Source organism: Grus americana, chromosome 2 (assembly GCF_028858705.1).
Source record: "Grus americana isolate bGruAme1 chromosome 2, bGruAme1.mat, whole genome shotgun sequence".
In the NCBI taxonomy this organism is placed as follows: Eukaryota; Metazoa; Chordata; class Aves; order Gruiformes; family Gruidae; genus Grus; species Grus americana.
This window is the reverse complement of record NC_072853.1, coordinates 130,578,253-130,598,834: the sequence shown is the minus strand read 5'-3', so window position 1 is coordinate 130,598,834 and position 20,582 is coordinate 130,578,253. Positions and strand designations below refer to the sequence as shown.

Genomic DNA, 20,582 nt, shown 5'->3' with positions numbered 1-20,582 from the left:
AAATAGATTTAAGAGCACTCCTGCTGTTGAATCCTACTTAATGACTTGCTATTCAGAAAAAAGGTTTGAGCTTGATCAGTTCCCTAGCATAAAACAAGAGGTGAAAGAATGAATCCACAAGATTGGAGAACCATGAATCTATAAAGCATCCCAAATGACGTAAGTGAAAACACGTGTTGATCCTCTGATGTTCACACCACTACTAAAAATGAAAAATGATCAAGGCAGAAGAGGAGTAAGGTCCTCTGGAGATTCCAGAAACCTTTACCTACATGTTATTTCAGTGTGTGCATGTGTATCTTTTCAAACAATAACTGCATATACAAAAAGCCGTATCAACTTTAAAATTTCTTACAATATACCTGGGGATCGACACGGCTTTAAAAAAAAAAAAAACCAAACTACTGCAGCTCAGATACCGTTTTTACAGTCCTCAGTTTCACTTTTACAATTCTTTTTGTGAAGTACTTCAGAAAGAAATTCAGTTTAAAAATTTGGGAAGAAAGCAAAGCAAACAGAAGATGAATTCAGATCTGACATAACATTAAGAGGACAGATAAAACGGTAGACAATAGCACTGCTCCTTAAGCTGAGGGAACAAATCTTTAAATACTATTTTGCACATCTTTTAGCAAGGTAATTATCTGGATAAAAATAAGGTAGCATGCTCTGAGTCACAGCAGTTCATATATAAATCAGCCCATCAAGAAAGTTCACAACTTAGGACAGATTTTTTAGAACCTACAGCTACTTTTCAAAAACACTGTACTTAATTAAGACCGGAAGAGAGTAATGCTTTCCAATGTGAACACATGCTTGCCACATTCAAAGAAGTTATTACATTTCAAGAAGTAATGTTCATCAACATTAAAATCAAAGACAAAAACATAGGTTCAGGGCTATTTAAGGCTACTTTTGTCCACAGTAGGTTACCTCTCAAAGGTTACAGTTTGCCTTCACAGAAACCCCAGTGTTTGAAACACATGAGAACTGAAGAGTTAAAACCCCTCAGATTATTACTATCGACCAGCAACTTTCTGGTATATAGCTGTCTCATATTTTAGAACATCCAGGGGAAAACAACAGTTAAAAATGGGTATTGGGTAGATGGAGGAAAGCATCACATATTTCAGGTATCTGCCAAGAAACGAAGATTAGACTCGATCAATAGTATTTATAGGATAGCAGGGTGGCAGTTGCTGAGGAAAATCTTGTACCAACACATCATTTTTGTATTTCCATGTGTTTGAATTTTAACATTTCCAGACATCCCAATATGAGGGTGGGAAAAATAGGAAGAAAGGTTAGGAGCATTTTGGAAAAGAATGATAAAACATAAATCGTATTTCAAACAAAAAAATGCATTTGCAAAATGAAATTGATAGGAAACATTTAGCTCGTGCACTAACAGGAATAAATCATCATAGGTAAAAACCTTCTCGGAGTTCTTCTCCCCTCTCTGAAAGGAAAGCAATACATTTTAAAAGAGTATTTTTTGAAAGCAAAAATAGAAGAGTGCATCCAAATGGCTTCACTGGATCTTTAATGAGGATGTGCTATAGCACATATGGAATAACAGTGCATGAAGTGATTTGAGTACCACCAGGGCCAGCAACCAAAGCAGCAGTTGTCTTCTTAAGCCAGGTAATAGAGAACCCTACAAGAGAGGATGCAATACTGGACCCTGATGGCCACCAATGCAAGTGAGCTAATCAGTGACATCACGACTGGAGGCAGCCTGGGCTGCAGTGATCATGCACTGGTGGAGCTCATAGTCCTGAGGGATATGGGTGAGGTAAAGAGTAAAATCAGGACCCTGAATTTTAGGAAAGCAAGCTTCCAGCTGTTCAAGGAGCTAGTCAATAGGACCCCCTGGGAAACTGCCCTCAGGGACAAGGGAGCAGAACAGAGCTGGCAGATCTTTAAGGACACTTTCCACAGAGCACAACAGCTCTCCACCCCCCAGGGGTGAGAAATCAGGAAAGGAAGGCAAAAGACTGCCATGGCTGAGTTGAGATCTGCTGGTCAAACTAAAGAGCAAGAAGGAAATGCACAGGCAGTGGAAGCGGGGACAGGTATCCTGGGAGGAGTATAGAGACGCTGCCCAGTTGTGTTGAGATGGGGTCAGGAAGGTCAAGGTGCAGCTGGAGTTGAACTTGGCCAAGGGCAGCAAAGAATAGCAAGAAGGGCATCTACAGGTATGTCAGCCATAAAAGGAAGGTCAAAGAAAGCATATGCACACACCACCCCGATAAACACAACTAGCAAACTGATAACAGGAACGAGGAGAAGGCTGAGGTACTCAACATTTTTTTTTGCCTCAGTCTTCACTGGCAACCTCTCTTCCCATGCCTCTTGAGTGGATGAACTGCAAGATGGTGACTGAGGGAGCAAAGTCCCTCCCACTGTAAGAGATCAGGTTCATGACCATCTGAGGAACCTGAACATACAGAAGTCTATGGGACCTGACGAGATGCATCCCAGAGTCCTGAGGGAATTGGCTGATGTAGCTGCCAAGCCACTCTCTATGATATTTGAAAAGTCATGGCAGTCAGGTGAAGTCACTGGTGACTGGAAAAAGGGAAAACATTGTACTCATTTTTAAAAAGGGTAGAAAGGAGGACCATGGGAACTACCCATCTGTCAGCCTCTCCTCTGCGCCTGGGAAGATCATGGAATAGATCCTCCTAGAAGCTATGCTAAGGTACATGGAGGTGATTCAAGACCGCCAGCATGGCTTCACCAAGGGCAAGTCCTCCCTGACCAACCTAGTGGCCTTCTATGATGGAGTGACTACATCAGTGGACTAGGGAAGAGCTATGGATGTAGTCTATTTGGACTTCTGTAAGGCCTTTGACATGGCCCCCCACAACATTCTTCTCTCTAAATTGGAGATACGGATTGTAGATGAGGAATTGGTTCGATGGTCACATCCAGAGGGTAGTGGTCAACAGCTCAATGTCCAGATGGAGATCAGTGACAAGTAGTATCCCTCAGGGTTCTGTACTGGGACCAGTACTATTCAGTATCTTCATCAATGACATAAGCAATAGGATTGAGTGCAACCTCAGCAAGTTTGCAGACCACACCAAGCTGAGTGGCGCAGTTGACATGCCTGAGGGGTGGGATGCCATCCAGACGGACCTGGACAAGCTTGAGAATTGGCCCCATGAGAACCTCATGAGATTCAACAAGGCCTAGTGCAAGGTCCTGCACCTGGGTCAGGGCAACCCCCAATATCGATATGGTCTGGAGGTCAAAAGGAATGAGAGCAGCCCTGTGGAGAAGGACTTGGGGGTACTGGTGGATGAGAAGACGGACACGAGCTGACAATGTGTGCTCGCAACCCAGAAAGCCAACCATATCCTGGACTGCATCAAAAGCAGCATGACCAACAGGTCGAGGGAGGTGATTCTGCCCCTCTACTCTGCTCTCATGAGACCCCACCTGGAGTACTGCATCCAGCTCTGAAATCCTCAGCACAGGGAAGACATGGACCTGTTGGTATGAGTCCAGAGGAGGGCCACAAAGATGATCAGAGGGAGGCCACAGGGGTCAAAAATGATCCCATGAAGAAAGGCTGAGAGAATTTGTTCAGCCTAGCAAAGAGAAGGTTCCAAGGAAACCTTATTGCGGACATCCAGTACTTAAAGGGGGCTTATAAGAAAGATGGAGACAAACTTTTTAGCAGGGCCTGTTGCGATAGGACAAGGGGTAATGGTTTTAAACTAAAAGAGGGTAGATTTAGACTAGATATAAGGAAGAAATTTTTTACGAGGGTGGTGAAACACTGGAACAGGTTGCCCAGAGAAGTGTAGATGCCCCATCCCTGGAAACACTCAAGGTCAGGTTGAATGGGCCTCTGAGCAACCTGATCTAGTTGAAGATGCCCTTGCTCATTGCAGGGGAGTTGGACTAGATGGCCTTCAAAAGGTCCCTTTCCAACCCAAACTATGATTTTATTCTATGATTCTTAATCCTATTGACTATGTCTTCAAAAGGCCATTTAAAAAAAGAGGCAGAAAAACAGCAAAATACATGGAATAAGCAGCTCTTTGAATAGATTTAAGAGTCTGCAATTTCATATAAAAATTTCCAGCACTGCTAATGCACATCCTTTTTTGTTGTTGTAACAGCCTTGAGGCTATTGTTACAGGACAAAAACATGGCTTTAAGGTAGCACATGAGAAGAGTCAGAATCAACTGTTTTACTTGGAACAGAGGTGTTAACTGTATGGATACAAGCTTTTGACACAGCTCAATGATCTAAAGCTTTTATTTCCACAAAATGCAAGCTCTAAAAGAGAACTGGCTGGCAGATTCAGAGACACATTTTCAGCATATGAATGTAGCAGCACCTCACCTTACAAGAGGCCCAAAACAGTCAATGACAGGCCAGATATCTGAGCAAAGAGCAGGATTTGCATTTTCCAGTTCAATGCAGTTCCACAGGAAATGCAGAGGATACTTCCACACACTTCAGGACTTTCTTCCTCCAAGGAAGAACACAGTTGCTTGGACAGAAAGCAGAGACCAACAGCCAAACATCTCCTTTATCTGCCAATTGCTTAAAGCTTAAGTCATCACTTTCACTTCCACGTGAATGCAAGAGGAAAATTGGTGCCATTACCTGCCACGCACAAGTGGCACTACCCCTGCCACTACATCAATACAGCCTGCAAATAGAGGAAAAGTCAGGTGCCTCTGACTGCTAGAAGCTAGTCATCTTCTCTATCTGGTCAGAGGACTGCTGTGCATAAGAGCACAACTTTTAAGTTCAGCAGGATGTGGTTGTTACAGGAAAAAAGTGATTTTTGCAATGCAAATTAAAGGAGTAAAAAAGTTATTTTTAAAAATATTATTACATTGCACAGACAATGGAATACTGAAAGGGGTGTGATAAAGACAGGTTAACTGTTACAGCTAAGCCTACCTACACAGTAGACACAGGCATTCCCAGGAAAATTAATCCAAACTAAACAATGCCATCAATCTAAAGCAGATCGCTTAAACCAAACCAAGACCTTGCTCATTTATACTTAAAGTGGTCTTAGATTGACTAAACAGAATTCACTTCCAAAGTACATTCAGTTACTTCCAACCATCTAGGTGCAGTGCTCTTCAAAATAAAATGAGTCATATTTTTCCTTGACAGACAGGAGCCCAAGGAGAATTGTGCTGCATGAAAATTTAACATTTTTCACTTCTTCAGGGGTGATGAGGATAGACCATCGGATGGAAAAAGTTTGGGAGAAGACAACCTTCCAAACATGGAACCAAAAAGTGATATGCACTAAACAGGCGTGATCCAAAAAAACCAAAATCAGAGACCAAAGAACCACCCTACAAAATGAATATTCCAGCAAACGTACCACATCACTCCACAGCAGCAAAGCAGCACTGCAGCAATTTCTCTGCCCTCAGTCCTAGACTGCTTAAATCCCTCCACAGGGACAAGACAAGCAAGCTCCCACTAAATACTCAGGAAGAACACACCACCTCACCAGGTGTATCCCTCTTCACAACAGACAGCTGACGGCTTTACTAACACTTTTTCAACTAATTTCTACCTGTGTTTAAACGAAGGGCAGACCCAGTCAAACCAAAGCAAATTATCGTTTTCTATTTTTGCTTTTTGGATGCATTTAAATAGCACGCAGTAACTTGTTATGTTGATATGTTATATACTTTTATTACTTTTGCTATATTTTTAATTTATTATTTTATTAGGGCATTCAATAAAAAAATAATTTTAAAAGTTGCTTTAAATATGTGTGCCACTAATTAAAAAGCTTCCAAAAACTTCTCGAGTTAAGCAGTCATTGTATGAAGGAAACATTATGGACAGTTAGTGAGCTGAATCAATCACTTGGGGTTGGTCACAAAGTCTGTCAAAATTTTAGGATTAGTACAATTCTGTCAGACTTCACCTCCTAAGAGAAGCTTTTCTTTTCCCCAGCTGCTTCTGGTTTTCAACACTGAACAAACTGAGTAAGAGGAGTAATTGGAAAGAAAATAACCATTTGTTCCAGAAGAGACTACTGCTGTCTAATGCCGCTTTCAAACAGTGAACTTTCACAAACTCGTTCCAAGTGCTTAGCTCATGACTTCCGTCCATGAACCAGTTCGAATTCAATCATTTGGCAACAAATATATACTTGTTAAGCATTATTTTTTTAATTCTTTGAATGCAAGTAGATGCTATACTTAGATAAGTATATTCATATATTTCCGTAATGTAATTTTTAAATTAAAAAATTTTCTGTCCTGTTCTCTACATCCTCGAGCTGAACATTCCCTCAAAGTTCCCACACTCCACGCCAATAAACCACATGGAAAACAGATTAACCTTTTGTCTAGTCTTATCACTGAGAACCTTTGTACAACATAATACAAAAAGAACAACAGAAAGTACTCCATATCTCTTATAAGATAGGGAACATTAAGTACAGAATAGCAAAAAAATTACCATAAATGTAATTTAATTCACATTGAACCTGATTTTTAAACACTCACAGCCACATAATACAGGTGTTCTCAAAATTTTGCATACATTTTCATGCACTGAAAATCTAGAATCAGATACTTAAGCAAGCTTTCTTAAATATCAAACTACTTTTCTTATTAAGACTTTGCAAAATACTTATTTATTAAGTGTTTGTCAGTCTGTTCCCCCTCCCCCCCAACCCAGTATTCATTTGTTTTACACTTATGTCACCCATGTGGGTTTTGACACCTACTAAGGAGCAGCACTGGTACCATCCTCTAGTCACCTGCTCTAGAGCCCACAAGCAGAGACAGCTGACCTACTCTTGAAGCAGCCCCTGAATGACTGCTTAAGACTTTTAGGCAGATATATAAAAAAATAAATAAATAAATAGTGCTGATGAGCAGTTTCAAGAACAAGTGTGAAACAGAAGCCGTAACCTGACCTTCACTGAGTCCTCCCTGCTTGCTTCTAAGAAAAAAAATAAAAATGAGGAGGGCTAAGGGCCCTGATTTATATCTTCCATATTCTTTGCTTTTTAACTTTGTTATATAAGTGTTTTGAGCTATCTCGTAACAAACATACAGGTGACATATAGACAATGATTTGTGTGGAGATTGTTAAGTACAATTTTATTATACCCTTATTCCCACTTATTATTCCCAGTGCATTGTAACAGACAAAAGGTATGACCAATTTTTTTTTTTTAAACCAAGCTTTGTAGTTTTATCATCGTTTATTCCAGAAAATTAAAACAGAGTTGAATGCATGAATAGCCTCATCCATAACCCACTGAATTAAAACAGCTTTGCAACAGGATCAAAATGGGAAACAGAATGAAGTGAGGAATAGTCCATCTTGATAAGGTTTTCATTAACAGCGATTCAAAATTCTATCTTTTCTAGCTGCTGATAAAAATATTTGCACGACCAGTGTGCTTATGTTGTGGTATCCATACAGCCATAATGGATGATATGTGGAATATAACCCAACAAGTTTAATTACTATTTGATATGTCCATTTCCCATAGAGCTGAGATGAAAAATTTTCTGCCATTACAGAAGACTTAAATTGAGACTGACACGCTTCATTAATTACTATTTGCAGAGAAGTAACCAATTACTACGTTAGTTTATTTCAGCTTAGTCATTTTTCTATGAGTGAATTTTCTTATTCGATACTTCCCTACCCCAAGCATGTATCTCTGTGCAGGGAGATAGAGGGATCACTAGTCACAACAGGCATGACTCCAAGCAGTCACTGGATGGTGTCCAAGAATTAGAGCTGCACATACAGAAGCATACAAGGGAGTTAAGAAGTTGAAGGGCTTTCTATCCATACATGTTTCTATGAGGCAAAAGGCTGTAGCAAGTTCAAACTACTTTTGACATACAGTTTTCAGGTAACTGGACTACCTGAACACAGTCTTAGACTTTCACTGTAACCTCCTGAGAAGAAACAGAAGGCAATGGAAAGTCTTTCTGATGTCATTTTCAGAGTTCCAGTTGTAAAATCATGACTAGCAGTGCATGTGATCAGCCTAAGGGCGGGGGGGGGGGGGGCGGGGGGGGGGGCACCCTAAGAAATGCTGCAAGAAAACTGGCCCGCAGTTGTCATACGGGAAATGGGAAAAAGCTGAGGGTCCTGAAAGGCAGCGTATGTGATAAACAAGTATGTTACAGAAGTACTTTTCTTGTTTCAATGTCTTCATAGTCAGTGTAAGTCAACACAACATGTTATAAATAGAAGCAGATATCCTTAAGACCCTAGGTTCTCTCACAGCCAGAGGAATTCACAACCACACTCAAACCCAAAAACAATCAGGAACCAGACAAGAAAATTAAGCATGTTGCTGAGTTTCAAGACACATTCTAAGAAGTTTCAGGCCAACAACTTTAAAGTTACTTTCCCAGAGAGAGAAGTCCGAGGCAGACCACACTCAAGTTCCTCCACTCCCCTCCCAGTCCCCAAACCAAAGGACACTCACAGAAGACACCTCTCCTGTGATTGCAAGACTTCGGGTCACAACGAAAGACATTATCATTGTTTATCCAAGACAAAACACTCCTTTCTAGTTCCTACTTAGGAAAACTTTGAAGGAACAACTTCACAGTCATATGCTAACCTAAATAATTTGTCTCTCCCCACCCTTTCCACCACTTTGCAGAAGAAAAGAATGAGCAACTGTTTAAGCTCAGCTGCAACCAAATATCAAACCATGGCCTTAGGCAGGAGATTAGAAGCCAGTGAGTTTCAATCATTATTGTTAGAAACTTTGCAAATGAAAAAACCAACCCAAGAAGCAGCATGTCATTAAACTCCATCCTAAAATTATGAAACTCCTACCCTTTCATGTAAATTTACCTACTCCACATGACTTTAAAGACCGGAGTTCATTCAGGCAACGTACTCCATTTCTCCCCCCCACACAGAGTCCTACCCTACACCAGAAACACATTAGCACTCAGTAGTTCTTGTATCTCTATTTCCTTCTCCTATCTGTCAGCTGAAAATGTTGGCCTTCACTGTGGTAGATAATTCCAAGTCACATAATTAGCACAGTTTTGACTGTTAATTAACCTCTTAAAAGAAGAGCAGAATAACAAGAAAAACATACCCTAATGTTTCTGCCAGTTCTGAACCTTGCTTGTTACAGGTCATTTTTATTGTTTCTTATCTAGTGAAAAAACAAGACAGTGCAAACATATACCAAAACCTTTACCACCTCACTTCTGCAGCCACACCACGCACTATACAAAGTAAGAATTTGGCATTCTGAACAGGCATTCTGTGAAGATGCATTGCTTCACAGCCATGCTACATGTCACTGTACTCCACACAATAGCAGGTCATGAAAACTTGAGGTCAAATTACATCATTCCAACGACTCCTCCTCTTTTCTTCACTTATCCATCCTACTTTTACAAGTCACTTTTCCCAAAAACAAGTGGTGTCAGGCAACATAAGAGAAGCACTAGTGGGCACTGTAGTCATGACATATTAAAAAAAAGGGGGGGGGGGGCAGTGGTGGTTTTGTGAACATATCTAAAACACATGTATTTCAAAAGAGGCAATAAGGCCACCTATAGCATAGAAGGCTGAACTCCATCAGACATTTCTGAGATCTCTTCTGCAGGCACATTCATTCTGTCTTTGGGTTCAGTTAACTCTGGCCAACTGCTGCCACAAGACTGAGCTTCAGGCCTAGAAGACTTATTTCTGCTTGTGGTCATTCAGGAGGCAGAGAGCCAATTTTCTAAAGAACTTACTCCAGAACAACAGTTCCAAAATGACTTTGCAACACCTCCAACCAGCATAGAGGAGAGCACTGCTAATACCGGTATGGCGAGCTTCCAGGGAAGGGGAGCTGAACTTCTCCTCTGACAGTCTCCACAGACACCGCTGGCATTACTATTCCTCCTGTCATTCGAGCACATACTATTTCTTTGGCATATGTAAGTTCCAATGAAGAACTTTATAGAAGGAAATGTATCTCACTGCTCCACAATGTAAGGGGTTGGATGTCGAGACAGGAAACCAGTGCGATACCCTAAATGCCTACGGTATTCTCTACAGCCATTGCAACAGCAAAAGAGCTTTCCAGATGAAGCTTAGGTTGAAATGCAAAGATGTAATCAACAGCTTTTTAACAGTCATACCAAATTTTCTGCAAAATTCTTATCCTACTTGTAGGCACAGAGTCATAAACCATGGTACTTCTATTTTGATGCTAGTAGTTACTCTTTAATTATGTATGCAATAAGTTTAATATTTTAATGATTACTAAAGCAGTTTTAACACATATGCAGACCACCGCAGGAATTTTATCAACCTTCAGGTGAGAAAACACAACTAATCTGTTCAAATCCAAATTATGAAAAATACACTTTTTTTAAACAATTATGGCTTGTTAAATGTTGCGAGTCTTAAAAAAAAAGCCAATTCACAATGTGCAAAGTCGAAGTCCTTTCAAAAATAAAAGATGTGGCTGTATGCAGCTATATTTGCCCTTCCAAGATGACAAATTTGATATACTTGACCTAAAACCATTTTTTGCATCTCTGGGTGTAGGAAAACAGTAGCAGGCACTCTCTTCCTTGTATTATTCACAATGTTAGTTTGAGATTATAGATGCTGAGAGAGTCCCCTTCCTGTGCTGTAGAAAGGTGCAGCAGGTAATAAAAGGAAACAATGTCTTGAAATCATTGCAAACAGAGCTCCACAGGGTAGTTGGATACCTGTTGGCTTTTGGATGATCCTTGACTATGAAGCTCTGAAGTGCATCAGAAGAGCTTTGCTGTTCACCGATACTGACAATCTGTAACATCCTAACCATTTTTGTCCTCCTTGGTCTCACTCTAGTGCTTTACAAATCCCTTCACCTTTCCTTTGCTCTCGTCATGAAGGCCTTCAAAGAAATCCTCTCTTGAGCTCTATTTCTTCTGCAGTAGATTAACTTGACTATTTACATCCCTGACTGCTCTAACTATAATTTCTTAAACTTGTGGTAAAAAGAATAATAGACAAATGTCTACCAACAAGTCATAAAATGTTAGTTATTCTTTACTTGAAACCTTCTATTTTAATGCACTTCTCAGTCTATGATCTAAGTAGCATTAGATAATAATCTTTAAATGGCTGTGTACTTGTGGATGGCAAGAAATAGAAAAACATAACATCATGGGGTAGGAGCGGAAGAAATAAATCATGAGCTGTGTGGTTACTATAGGATAAGGAATGATGCAGGACAGTAATGGCATTTGCAACATTGCAGGTGACAGAAGTGAGAAGAGAAAGTATTCTTCTACAAGTCCTCCTTAATACTGAAAATTATGCCCCAGAATGACACACTTAAAAAAATGCAACAGATACAGCAGAGTTATAAAACAAAATACTGCTCCTGAATCAGTTCAAGGAGCAAAGGAAACAAAAGCTATCAGGCAGTACCAATAACACAGGATTTTAATTTGGCGAAGAAACTGCACAGCAACACAGTATTAAGCCTAAGACCTCTTTCTATCGATCCTTGTGTTTTATCAAACATAGCAAGAACTGAACAGAACTCTGCAGTTAAAGGAACAGAGGCAAGGGGTAGGGAAATCCATTAATGTGCTATTTCTGAACTGTTCTTGTACCATGACTTGGGACATTTCACTAATTCAAAACAATGAGTAATAATGTAACCAGAAAAATAATGTCAGCATTTTGTTTTTCCTCATCTGCTTATTTTATGTGTGTTTCTCCTTCATTTTAACCTACCACCAATACTTTGTGGAGTGACACTGGTGAGAGAATGAAGTGTTAGCAGAGGTAGAGAAAAAGCAACAGACACCACATAGAGATCTGAGGCAAGAAAGAGTCATCGAGTGCCCAGGATGAAAAGAAAGGCTTTGTACAGACTACCTGCCCACTATCATAAGCATTTGCCAGAAGAAACAGATGACCTAAAGATGGGACATGGAAGGACAGAATACCAATTACCCCTAACATAATACGAAATTGAGTCTGCAGCAATGGATTTAAATGACTACATTATGCATTAGTTAGAGATGTTAGTACATAAATAACTACAGAACTTCCTGAAAGTGTTTGGGTTTTTTTTTCTGCCCAGTTCAGCTGTCTATGACTCAAGTAGGTCCTTCAGCTATGACCTGCTAGGTAGAACCTCGGTCTCTTGTGCGGCCTGCCATTGGATGATCAGGTTCCTGAATGGAAGGTTCAACTTTCTCTGTTTGAGGTACCAGTATAGATGGAGCTACCAAAATGTAGAGGTCAAACAGCAAAACCTTGAAACAAAATATTGAATTCTTCACGATTGCTAGAAATTCTGTAAGCTCTAAAAAGGCTTATTTTGGCCTCAATGCTTTAGCCACTGAAGTTTCATTCTCATTTTGTCATGCTGACTAGAATCCTTGCTTGTGCCCCCTCCTCTTCCTTCATTAAGGTACTGTTCTATCTTCACTTTGCCAAAGTGAAATAAATAAATTAAAAAATCCAGATGTACGCATGCTTTCCTCTGCACCAGATGAAACCGAAGTACAGGATTTCAGCATAAAGTGTGAGCCTCAAGTATGATTGCAGAATGACCAAGAATAACTTACACACAAATGCTCATCACCTGGAATTAGGAAGGCCATTAAATGACGGTTCATTGTCTGAAAGTATGGAAGCATTAAACATTTAGGATGGCTTCACAACAGTTCAGGACACAGTCAGAAATAGACTAACCCATGTAAACAGGCAAAATTATGTACAAAACCTGAATATTCACTAAGTTCTCCTAATATGAGTCAGTTTACAATTAAGAGGCATTCTTTCCTACTCTGAGACAGGAAAGCTTTTCCTCCCCATCCCTGTAAATATAGTTCTGAAGTTTAACAACATAAGCTTAAGCAGAGTGGTTTGTCTGGGGTTTTGTTTTACCCAAAACCCCAGTGCTAGAGTAGGCAGATCTTTGCTTTACACTTCTCAAATTCAAATATAGTTTCAGTAATTTAGTGAGAAAATTATTTAACTGTTCAGGCTGCCCTAAATAGGTAGACTGTAGTCATGTAAACAACAATCCACTTACATGGTATTGTTCACTCAATTCACCTACATACATTACTGTAGAAATAATCAATGAAAAACTAAGATTACATGCAATTCACAGTAAAGAGCATCTCATTATTATAGGAGATCAGTCATTAGGTGCTGCAGCTAACAAGTAGTTCCTTAATCTACAAGGATGCTAAGACCGACTATTTTGCCCCTCTTTCATTTGCCTATCACTGTTGGTGCTTGCTCTTTAACTCCCTGCACCCACCCAGTTGGCTACAAGTCTCATCTTCCTTTCTCTCCCAACTACTCGGTCCCACCACTCTTGCATTAGCTCTAGCTTTTGTGCTGAAATGGGTCAGTGCTGTGTAATTTATCAACACCTGAGCAATCACAACTGAATTAACATGGTTAACTGGTATACTCCCACCCCTTGGTGAGAGTGCTAGTGTCATTAGGAAGGAGAGGAAGAATCAAATTCCCTGATATTTTGGAGCTTAAATATTAAGATTCTGTTCTCATTTGCACAAAGGGTAACACCAAGACACTTTATTTCAGATTCATCTTCAAATGCCAGATTAGAACTTGCCCTCCACTTCCCAAAGGAAAACAAAACCAAGAATCAGCACCATAAGCATGTCCCCAGCACTTAGAAATGGACTGCTTTGTTTATTTTTTTATTGATGTGAAGCATTTTGTGGTTTGTATTATGATACAGGTTATTTAAACACAAACATTATAAATAACTTTGAAACAGTCACTGTAACTAAGGCAACGAGTCTCCCACTCAGTTTCCAGAAATAGGAGTAGAGGTAAGAACAAAATAAAAAGTTGGCAGGAGCAATAAAACAAATGATCAGATATTAGTTTGACATCAGGAAGGCCCGATTAGAGAAAAATAAGAGGTACAGCAACTGAGAAACAAACTAGCTGATAAAAGATGAAGTCAAGGATATGAAGCATATAATACCAAAGACATTTAATTCCAGTCACCTTATTCCACAAATCATTTCAGTGAATGGAAACAGTGACAGAAATTTGGGAATGTAACAATCCAAATCAGATAGCAGATTGCTATTTCAGAGTCTCAACAGTTACTAGTTCCGTACAGGAATCATTGACTTTTTTGTAGGTGCTAAGGAAATCACTTCTTCATAGACAAGTGCACATTTGCCTGTTTTTTCCCCCTCCCTGCTTCTGCCTCCAAGTAATGGTCGCAAACCTTCGATGCTATCTACATGAATAGACCTTTATACCCTCACAGAAGGCCACTGAGTTAACAGGATCTGCCATAAGGATCTGACTGCAGAATCAAGGCTTGCTTTGTTTCTCCCACACCTTCCCCCCCCCCCTTTTTTAAAAAAAGTTGATTTTCTTGACTGAGAAGAACTGCTTATTCACAAGTCAGGAGTTCCCGAGTTATCATCAGGGAATCTGATCCCCAAAACGAACACGCGGTAGAACCAGGTTCTCTCAACACATTCTAATGGAAGGGCTGGTAATTACTTTGTATAACAAGATAAATGGAGTTCAAGTTACTCAAAGTTTTCCATCAATTAAAGAAACTTATCTTTTCTGTACACGTGAGTTCCTAGCCTGGGAAGCAGTAAGACTTAAGGTGTCTTGATAAGTATTACAACTTCCTAATTTAGTTATCTTGTATACAGTTAAAACAGATTAGATGCAAGTTTTAGGAAGAATGTGTAGAGCACAAAGACTGGTTCTCAACAACAAGATTCCTGAAAGTAATGTTTTTTAAAGCAACTTCTACTAAAAAAAAATTAAACACATATCTTATTAAGTCTATGTCTGAACAGAATTTGTAGAGCAATACCACATAATTCCATTCTCACCATATCCCTCCCTCATCGAGCAGCAGCAGCTCCTTTTCATCACCACAGGAGACCGTTCCTCCTCTTCGCGTAACAAGGAACTAGTTGGGACATTTATTCTTGGCATGAATTCTAAAAGAATGAAGTCTAACGCTGGCAGTAATGAAAATAGCAACCATAGAAGCATTCAGAGCGTTCACTATGACACTGCAAACATTTGTTTAACTGCCAATTGAACAAGATCCATCTTAGCTAAGAGAAAGATATAAATGGGCTATAAAGAAGTCAGTGCTCTCACTGTTCAAGGACTTTCAAGATAAGTGGTCGCTCTAATATCCTCATGCAGTTGTTCATACTCCAATCCTTTCCACTCACATCTGACTTCTGGGAATAAATGCATTGCCTCAAGCACAGTCGAGGAGTCACACAGAAAAATCCCAAACAAATTCTCTTCAAATGCCCATTATTAAGAGCTGTAAGATTTCTTATTACGTATTTAAGATTCAGAGAAAACAGGAAATGCATAAGTAAAATTATGATGTACTGAAAGAAAAAAATTACCACCTATAATGATGCTGCATCCAATGAGCTTTGCCACAAATAGTTATATAGTTGCAAAATTAAAGAAAAAAAAATCAGCCTGTTTTGATCAGAGCTTCATGCATTTCAATAAAACTCAACTGAAATGTAGGCTTATGCTAGCCCAAAAGATGACCTGTAGGCACATATGCAGGTAAGGCTTGTAACAGAAAAGCAAGGAATCCCTCGGTTGCCAGGCAACCCAAATTTTACCCACCCACTAAGAAAAACTGGGCTGTCAATTACCCCTTATGTGTAAGATAGACTAACGCACAGCCCTTTACAGTAAGAATTTACCTGTTCCAGGAACAGTTAATATACCTAGAAACTATGACTGAATAGCAAAAAAACCTAGAAGACAGCCTTCCACAGTTCACTATGCAGAGTTGAGAGGGCTTTCATACAGGAGATCGAGGCATACCATTATGGAGATTCACAAGCAAGTTACTCCTTTTTCTTCCCCCACCCCAAAAAGAAGGTCTGATAAAACATCAGTGAACCTTGACCTAAACTTTGTTTTCAGTGCAGTTTCTTACAGGAGAGTACCAGCATTTCAGGAAGAAACAAACTTTTATAGCCTCCCTCTCACATGGCATTTTAGTAGTTAAAGCAGTTTCTCATCTAGAAGAACCTGGTACACAAGCACCAGGACAGCATGAAGGCAAACAAACTGAAGAGCAAATACCTTAATCATAAGGTACACTTACTATATTTTTCATCTCCACCTTGAATGGCTTAACCTTCAGTAACAGAATTCGCAGATTTGCTTCCTCTGTTTGTAAATGTGTCCATCCAATGTTGTACAATAAACCAAGAGCAACAAGAACAATCTACAGATTCTAACTTGACACTTGAATGACTGCTCTCTCTATCCCAGTTAAAGTTTGCTATTGAGCATTACAGTTATCAACTTTACTCAATATAGTTCAATTGAGCTTCAAATAAAATTTTTGCAAATATGGCTTACAGGGTTTTTTTGATACCTAACATACTCTGAAAGCAAACATAAGTCACTTCTGAAAGTGCAACGTACACCTTGAATTATTTCAAAACTCTGAAAGATATTCCTACCCCATAGGATTGCAAAGCAATAAAGCTCAAGCAGTGTTACAAATTTGTAGAGAATGTACCTGCTGGCTGCTTGTTGAACTCAAGGAAAGGCCTACTCTTCTCTGTGCATGGAAAACCTTTATTCTGAAAGTTAAACATATCAAATCAGCCTCCAAAGACAACCAAATATTTGGGCTTCACAAACACATTAAGCATCTGTAGGATCAAAGTTTTGTTTATCAGTGTACTAAGTAAATTAATCAACTGCAAGTAGAACTGGGATTTCACCCTCTGAGTTCAACTAAGAGCCTTACAGCAGAATTTCTCACCTCATTGTTAAGTTCTCAATCGCTGCTTTTACGCTAGCTTGCAGTTAACTTAAAAAACTAAACCAAACCAAGTGTAAGAAAATGTCAAGCTGCTTGTATGCCCTAAGTCTGCTGCTCCCCAGCGTAATTCTGACATTCAAATAAGTAGCAGAGTCCTTATCAAAGAACAAAATCAACAGGTTGACTTTGGAAAAAAAAAATCTTGAGAATTACAATAAAGTAATACTTCATTTAGTAGAATTTTTGCTCCAGAAAGTTATTGATCTGACTGTTGTAGAAGGAAACTAGCAAATCCCTTCCCTCCTCCTTATTAGCTGAACAGTACAAAGAACAGAGCAGCCTTTGCGCTCCCCCACGAAACACAGCCACCACTGAAGACAGACTCACTATAGGGACTACAAACGCACATGACAACTTACTTTATTCTAAATGAACGTGTCACTAAGAAGCAAAGTATATGGTTCAAGCAAACGAGAAGCACATTTCATGAAATGGTGAAGATAAACACCTCTACTTTCATATAGTACAACAGGTTGGTTTTTATAATGAGCTGGTGGTGTTATAATCTTAGCGCAGCATCTAGTCCTGAAGTCAAACCACCTTGCAGCATACTGCACAACAACACTGACCTGGAAGAATTCTCTGTAATTAGCAAAACTGAGATATTTCATCTTCATATGATTCCTCATGATTTTTGGCATTCTTAAAGAAAGCAATTTTAACATAATTTAGTGCGTAATAACTGATTTACCAAGCAACTGACACTTGACCAGCAGAAATACAGCTGCTGCTAAAAATCACTCCTTCTACAAATGCCTCTTCAAAACCAGCACTCCCTTCCCTCTCTCCTTTCCCTGCCCTTAGCACCCCCTTTTTAAATGAAAGAATACTTCAGTTCCCAGTGTATCAATGCACCTTTACAGATCTATGAAGCTTCTACAAAAAAATCCACCTCATACTTCTGGATTAAAACTTGCATTACAATAGAAGCTGAAAGCCTCACATGCATTACTCTGTCAGACCAGTGGTCCCACATAGTCCAGCATTTCACCTCAGCATCAGTCAATAGCAGGATCCTTCCCAGGAGAAAAGTTCTGAAATACAGTACTTTCATGTTAACATATTGATGATGGGTGTTTTGATAGTTATTTCACAATGATTACTTGCAGAAGAGTTGTATTTCCTGATTTTAACAGGACTTATTTCATAGATGAACAAGTAAGTGCTCATTTCTGTGGAGAGCCTCCCATAGAAGAACAGTATTGAAGCCTAAGAAAAAACCTAACTCAGACACTAAGCATGTTTCGGGTCCACAATCATTGTTCATTCATAGATGAGGCTCTAAAAATATATGACACTTCATTAAGTTTACATACAATACAGCAGGACCTAAAGATCCCAGCCCCATATCGCTAAACACTTTTTTAGAACAAAATCCCAAGGGACTATGTGACCTAAGCGTAAAGAGACAGAGGTATATGCAGGCTGATGAAAGGACTTGCAGGTAACTGATCAGCATAATAGACACAAGATACCAGTTACCTAACCACTGCCAAGTTTCTAGGTGTTTTTTTCTATGCAGTTTTTTTTATTGGGGGGTGGGGTCTCCAAGCCTTACAGTTCATTATTTTAAGGAAGAGTATCAAGAAGATCAACAGCAGGGTGTAGGAGTTTTTAGAGAGAATTTGGTCTAACACACATGAAAACATGAGAAGAGACATTTTCTAGCAAGCATCTTTTTACACGCGGCAAACTGGCAGAGCAGACCCTCCCACCTTTGTATCTTGATACCGCACGGGAGACAATAGGTAGGACAGGGGAGACACCAGAAAAAGGACACAGCAGCCAAGACAAGTATTTTTCATAAGCTGAGATGGAAACCGAAGAGTCTAGCAAACAAAGAAGGGTGTGATGTGATGAAAGCAACAGACCACTAAAGGCACGAAAAGCCTTCCGTTTTTCGAAGGGGAGCGTAGACTCGGGGATGGTTTGTCAAGACCACGGAGAAGAAAGATACAGCTACCGAACAAAAGATTTTAAAGGCCTGAAAGGGAAAGGTGGTGCGTGAAGGGACGAGCAGGCAGCTCTCGGGCACACGAAACTGCGAATGGCAGCGCTGCCCGGGTCCGGGAGGAGAGCAGAGGAGCCAGGTCCCGCTCCCGGGCACGCCGCCTTCCGCCGCCGGGTCTCTCCAGATCGCTCCCCTCACACCGGGCAGTCCCTCAGGCCCAGGCTCCCTCGCCCTACCCCGGCGGCGTCCCGAGACCTTTCCCTTCCCAAAACACAGGCGCTGGCAGGGCTGGCCCGGAGGAGCCCGCAAGACCCTCTCGTTGCCCTTCCCGGGCCTCTCCTCCGCTCCCCAGGCGGCGGGCACGGCAGAGACCCGCGGGCACGGCAGAGACCCGCGGCCGGGGCAGCCCCGCGCGGGCAGGGCGCCGTCCGCCCGTCCCTCCCTCCCTCCCTCCGCCCCGGAGCCGGCCCGCCGCCGCGGCGGGGAGCGGAGGGCAGGGCAGGGGGCGGGCGGGCTCCCACGGCCACCTGTTAGGCCCAATACCTGCGCGGGGCGGTGGCCCCCGCCCGCCCAGCGGGGCCACGGAGGGGGCACCGGCGCCCGCACCGGGAGCACATGGCGCCTCCCGCCGCCGGGCGGGCGCCACCCGGCCCCGGCCCCGCCGGGCCGCCGCAGCAGCCATGCTGCCTCCCCCTGCCCGCCGCCTGTCACACATACACACGCACGCACAAGCACACCACAGCGAGGAGGGGGCGGGGAAGGGCGCGAAGCCGCCGCGCCCGGCGGCACGGGAGAGGGAAAGGAGGGGAGCGGCGGGCGACGGCAGCCGCCCCCGCGCACCCACCTGCTCGCGGAGTTTGAGGAACACCATGGCGAGGCCGCCGCACCGACCGGCCGCCGCCTCCGGCCACCAACGACTCGGCTCGGTTCTGCTCACCGCCCCGCCCCCCCCACCGCCGCCCTCGCGCCGGCCACGCCCCCCTCCCCGCCGCGGCCTCGCGCCGAACTCGCGGGCGGTGGCGCGCGGCGGACCCGCCAGGGGCGGGGCCTTCTCCAGCCCCGCCTCCCAGTCCCGCCCTCTCGGCCCGACGCCCCGCCCCGCCGCTCTCCTCGCGCTCCCGAGGAGCTTCCTGAATTAACCGCCCGCCGGCATCAAAGGCGCCCGCCCGCGCCGCCGGCCGCGGCCTCGGCCCGCACCACCAAGGGCGGTGCTGATTGGCCGGCAAGAGGCGGGGCGGAGTAAAAGCGGCGCTGATTGGCAGGGCCGTGAGGCGGGCTGGCAGGGGAGATAATGTGAGGTGGGCACGGAGGGGTGGGGGAGCCGCGGTTCCCTTAGGCATCGCCGTGGTGTCCCCAGGCGAGAGAAAAGCCCCGGGTGGGGGTTATCGGCACTGCCGAGTTCGGGGCTTGGCCCGAGGTGGGAGTCCTCCGGCATCCCTCGGCCAAAGGCAGCACCCGGCCCCTGGTCTCCGCGGGGGAAGGGTCCGGCAGCCGCCCGCGGCCCTCCGGGGTGCGGTCACCCGCCAGCCTAGAGCCGGTGTGAGCCCCTTGGCTGCCGAGGGCAGAGGCCGTCCCCCTGCTCCCACCTTTTTGTGTCAGAAACGTGTGGCAGAGTTGCAGCCCCCTCTGCTTGCAGCTCTGCTGGCGGGGGGACGCGTTAAACCCCGGGGTCACCCGGGCCCAAGGCGGGTGCGGGTGCAGGTGTGGAGTTGCACCGTACTCCCCTCATGCCGCCTGGCAGAGGGGCCCATCGCAGA

At 42.6% G+C, this 20,582-nt stretch overlaps 1 protein-coding gene across 4 annotated transcripts in view; it reads right to left on the bottom strand.

Annotated features, from left to right (window-relative positions):
- Window positions 1-19,792, bottom strand: part of ANKRD28 (ankyrin repeat domain 28) — a 123,920-nt gene extending 104,128 nt beyond the window's left edge. For 2 of the 4 annotated variants that reach the window (XM_054816903.1, XM_054816906.1), the window contains exon 1: window positions 19,670-19,792. In XM_054816903.1, the coding sequence (XP_054672878.1) occupies window positions 19,670-19,696 (27 nt within the window). In that variant the 5' untranslated portion in view covers window positions 19,697-19,792. Of the gene's footprint in view, window positions 1-17,817; window positions 17,837-19,669 lie in introns of those variants that run through there. The other 2 variants (XM_054816908.1, XM_054816902.1) reach the window with 2 other exon arrangements.
- Window positions 19,793-20,582: the final 790 nt, after the last annotated feature.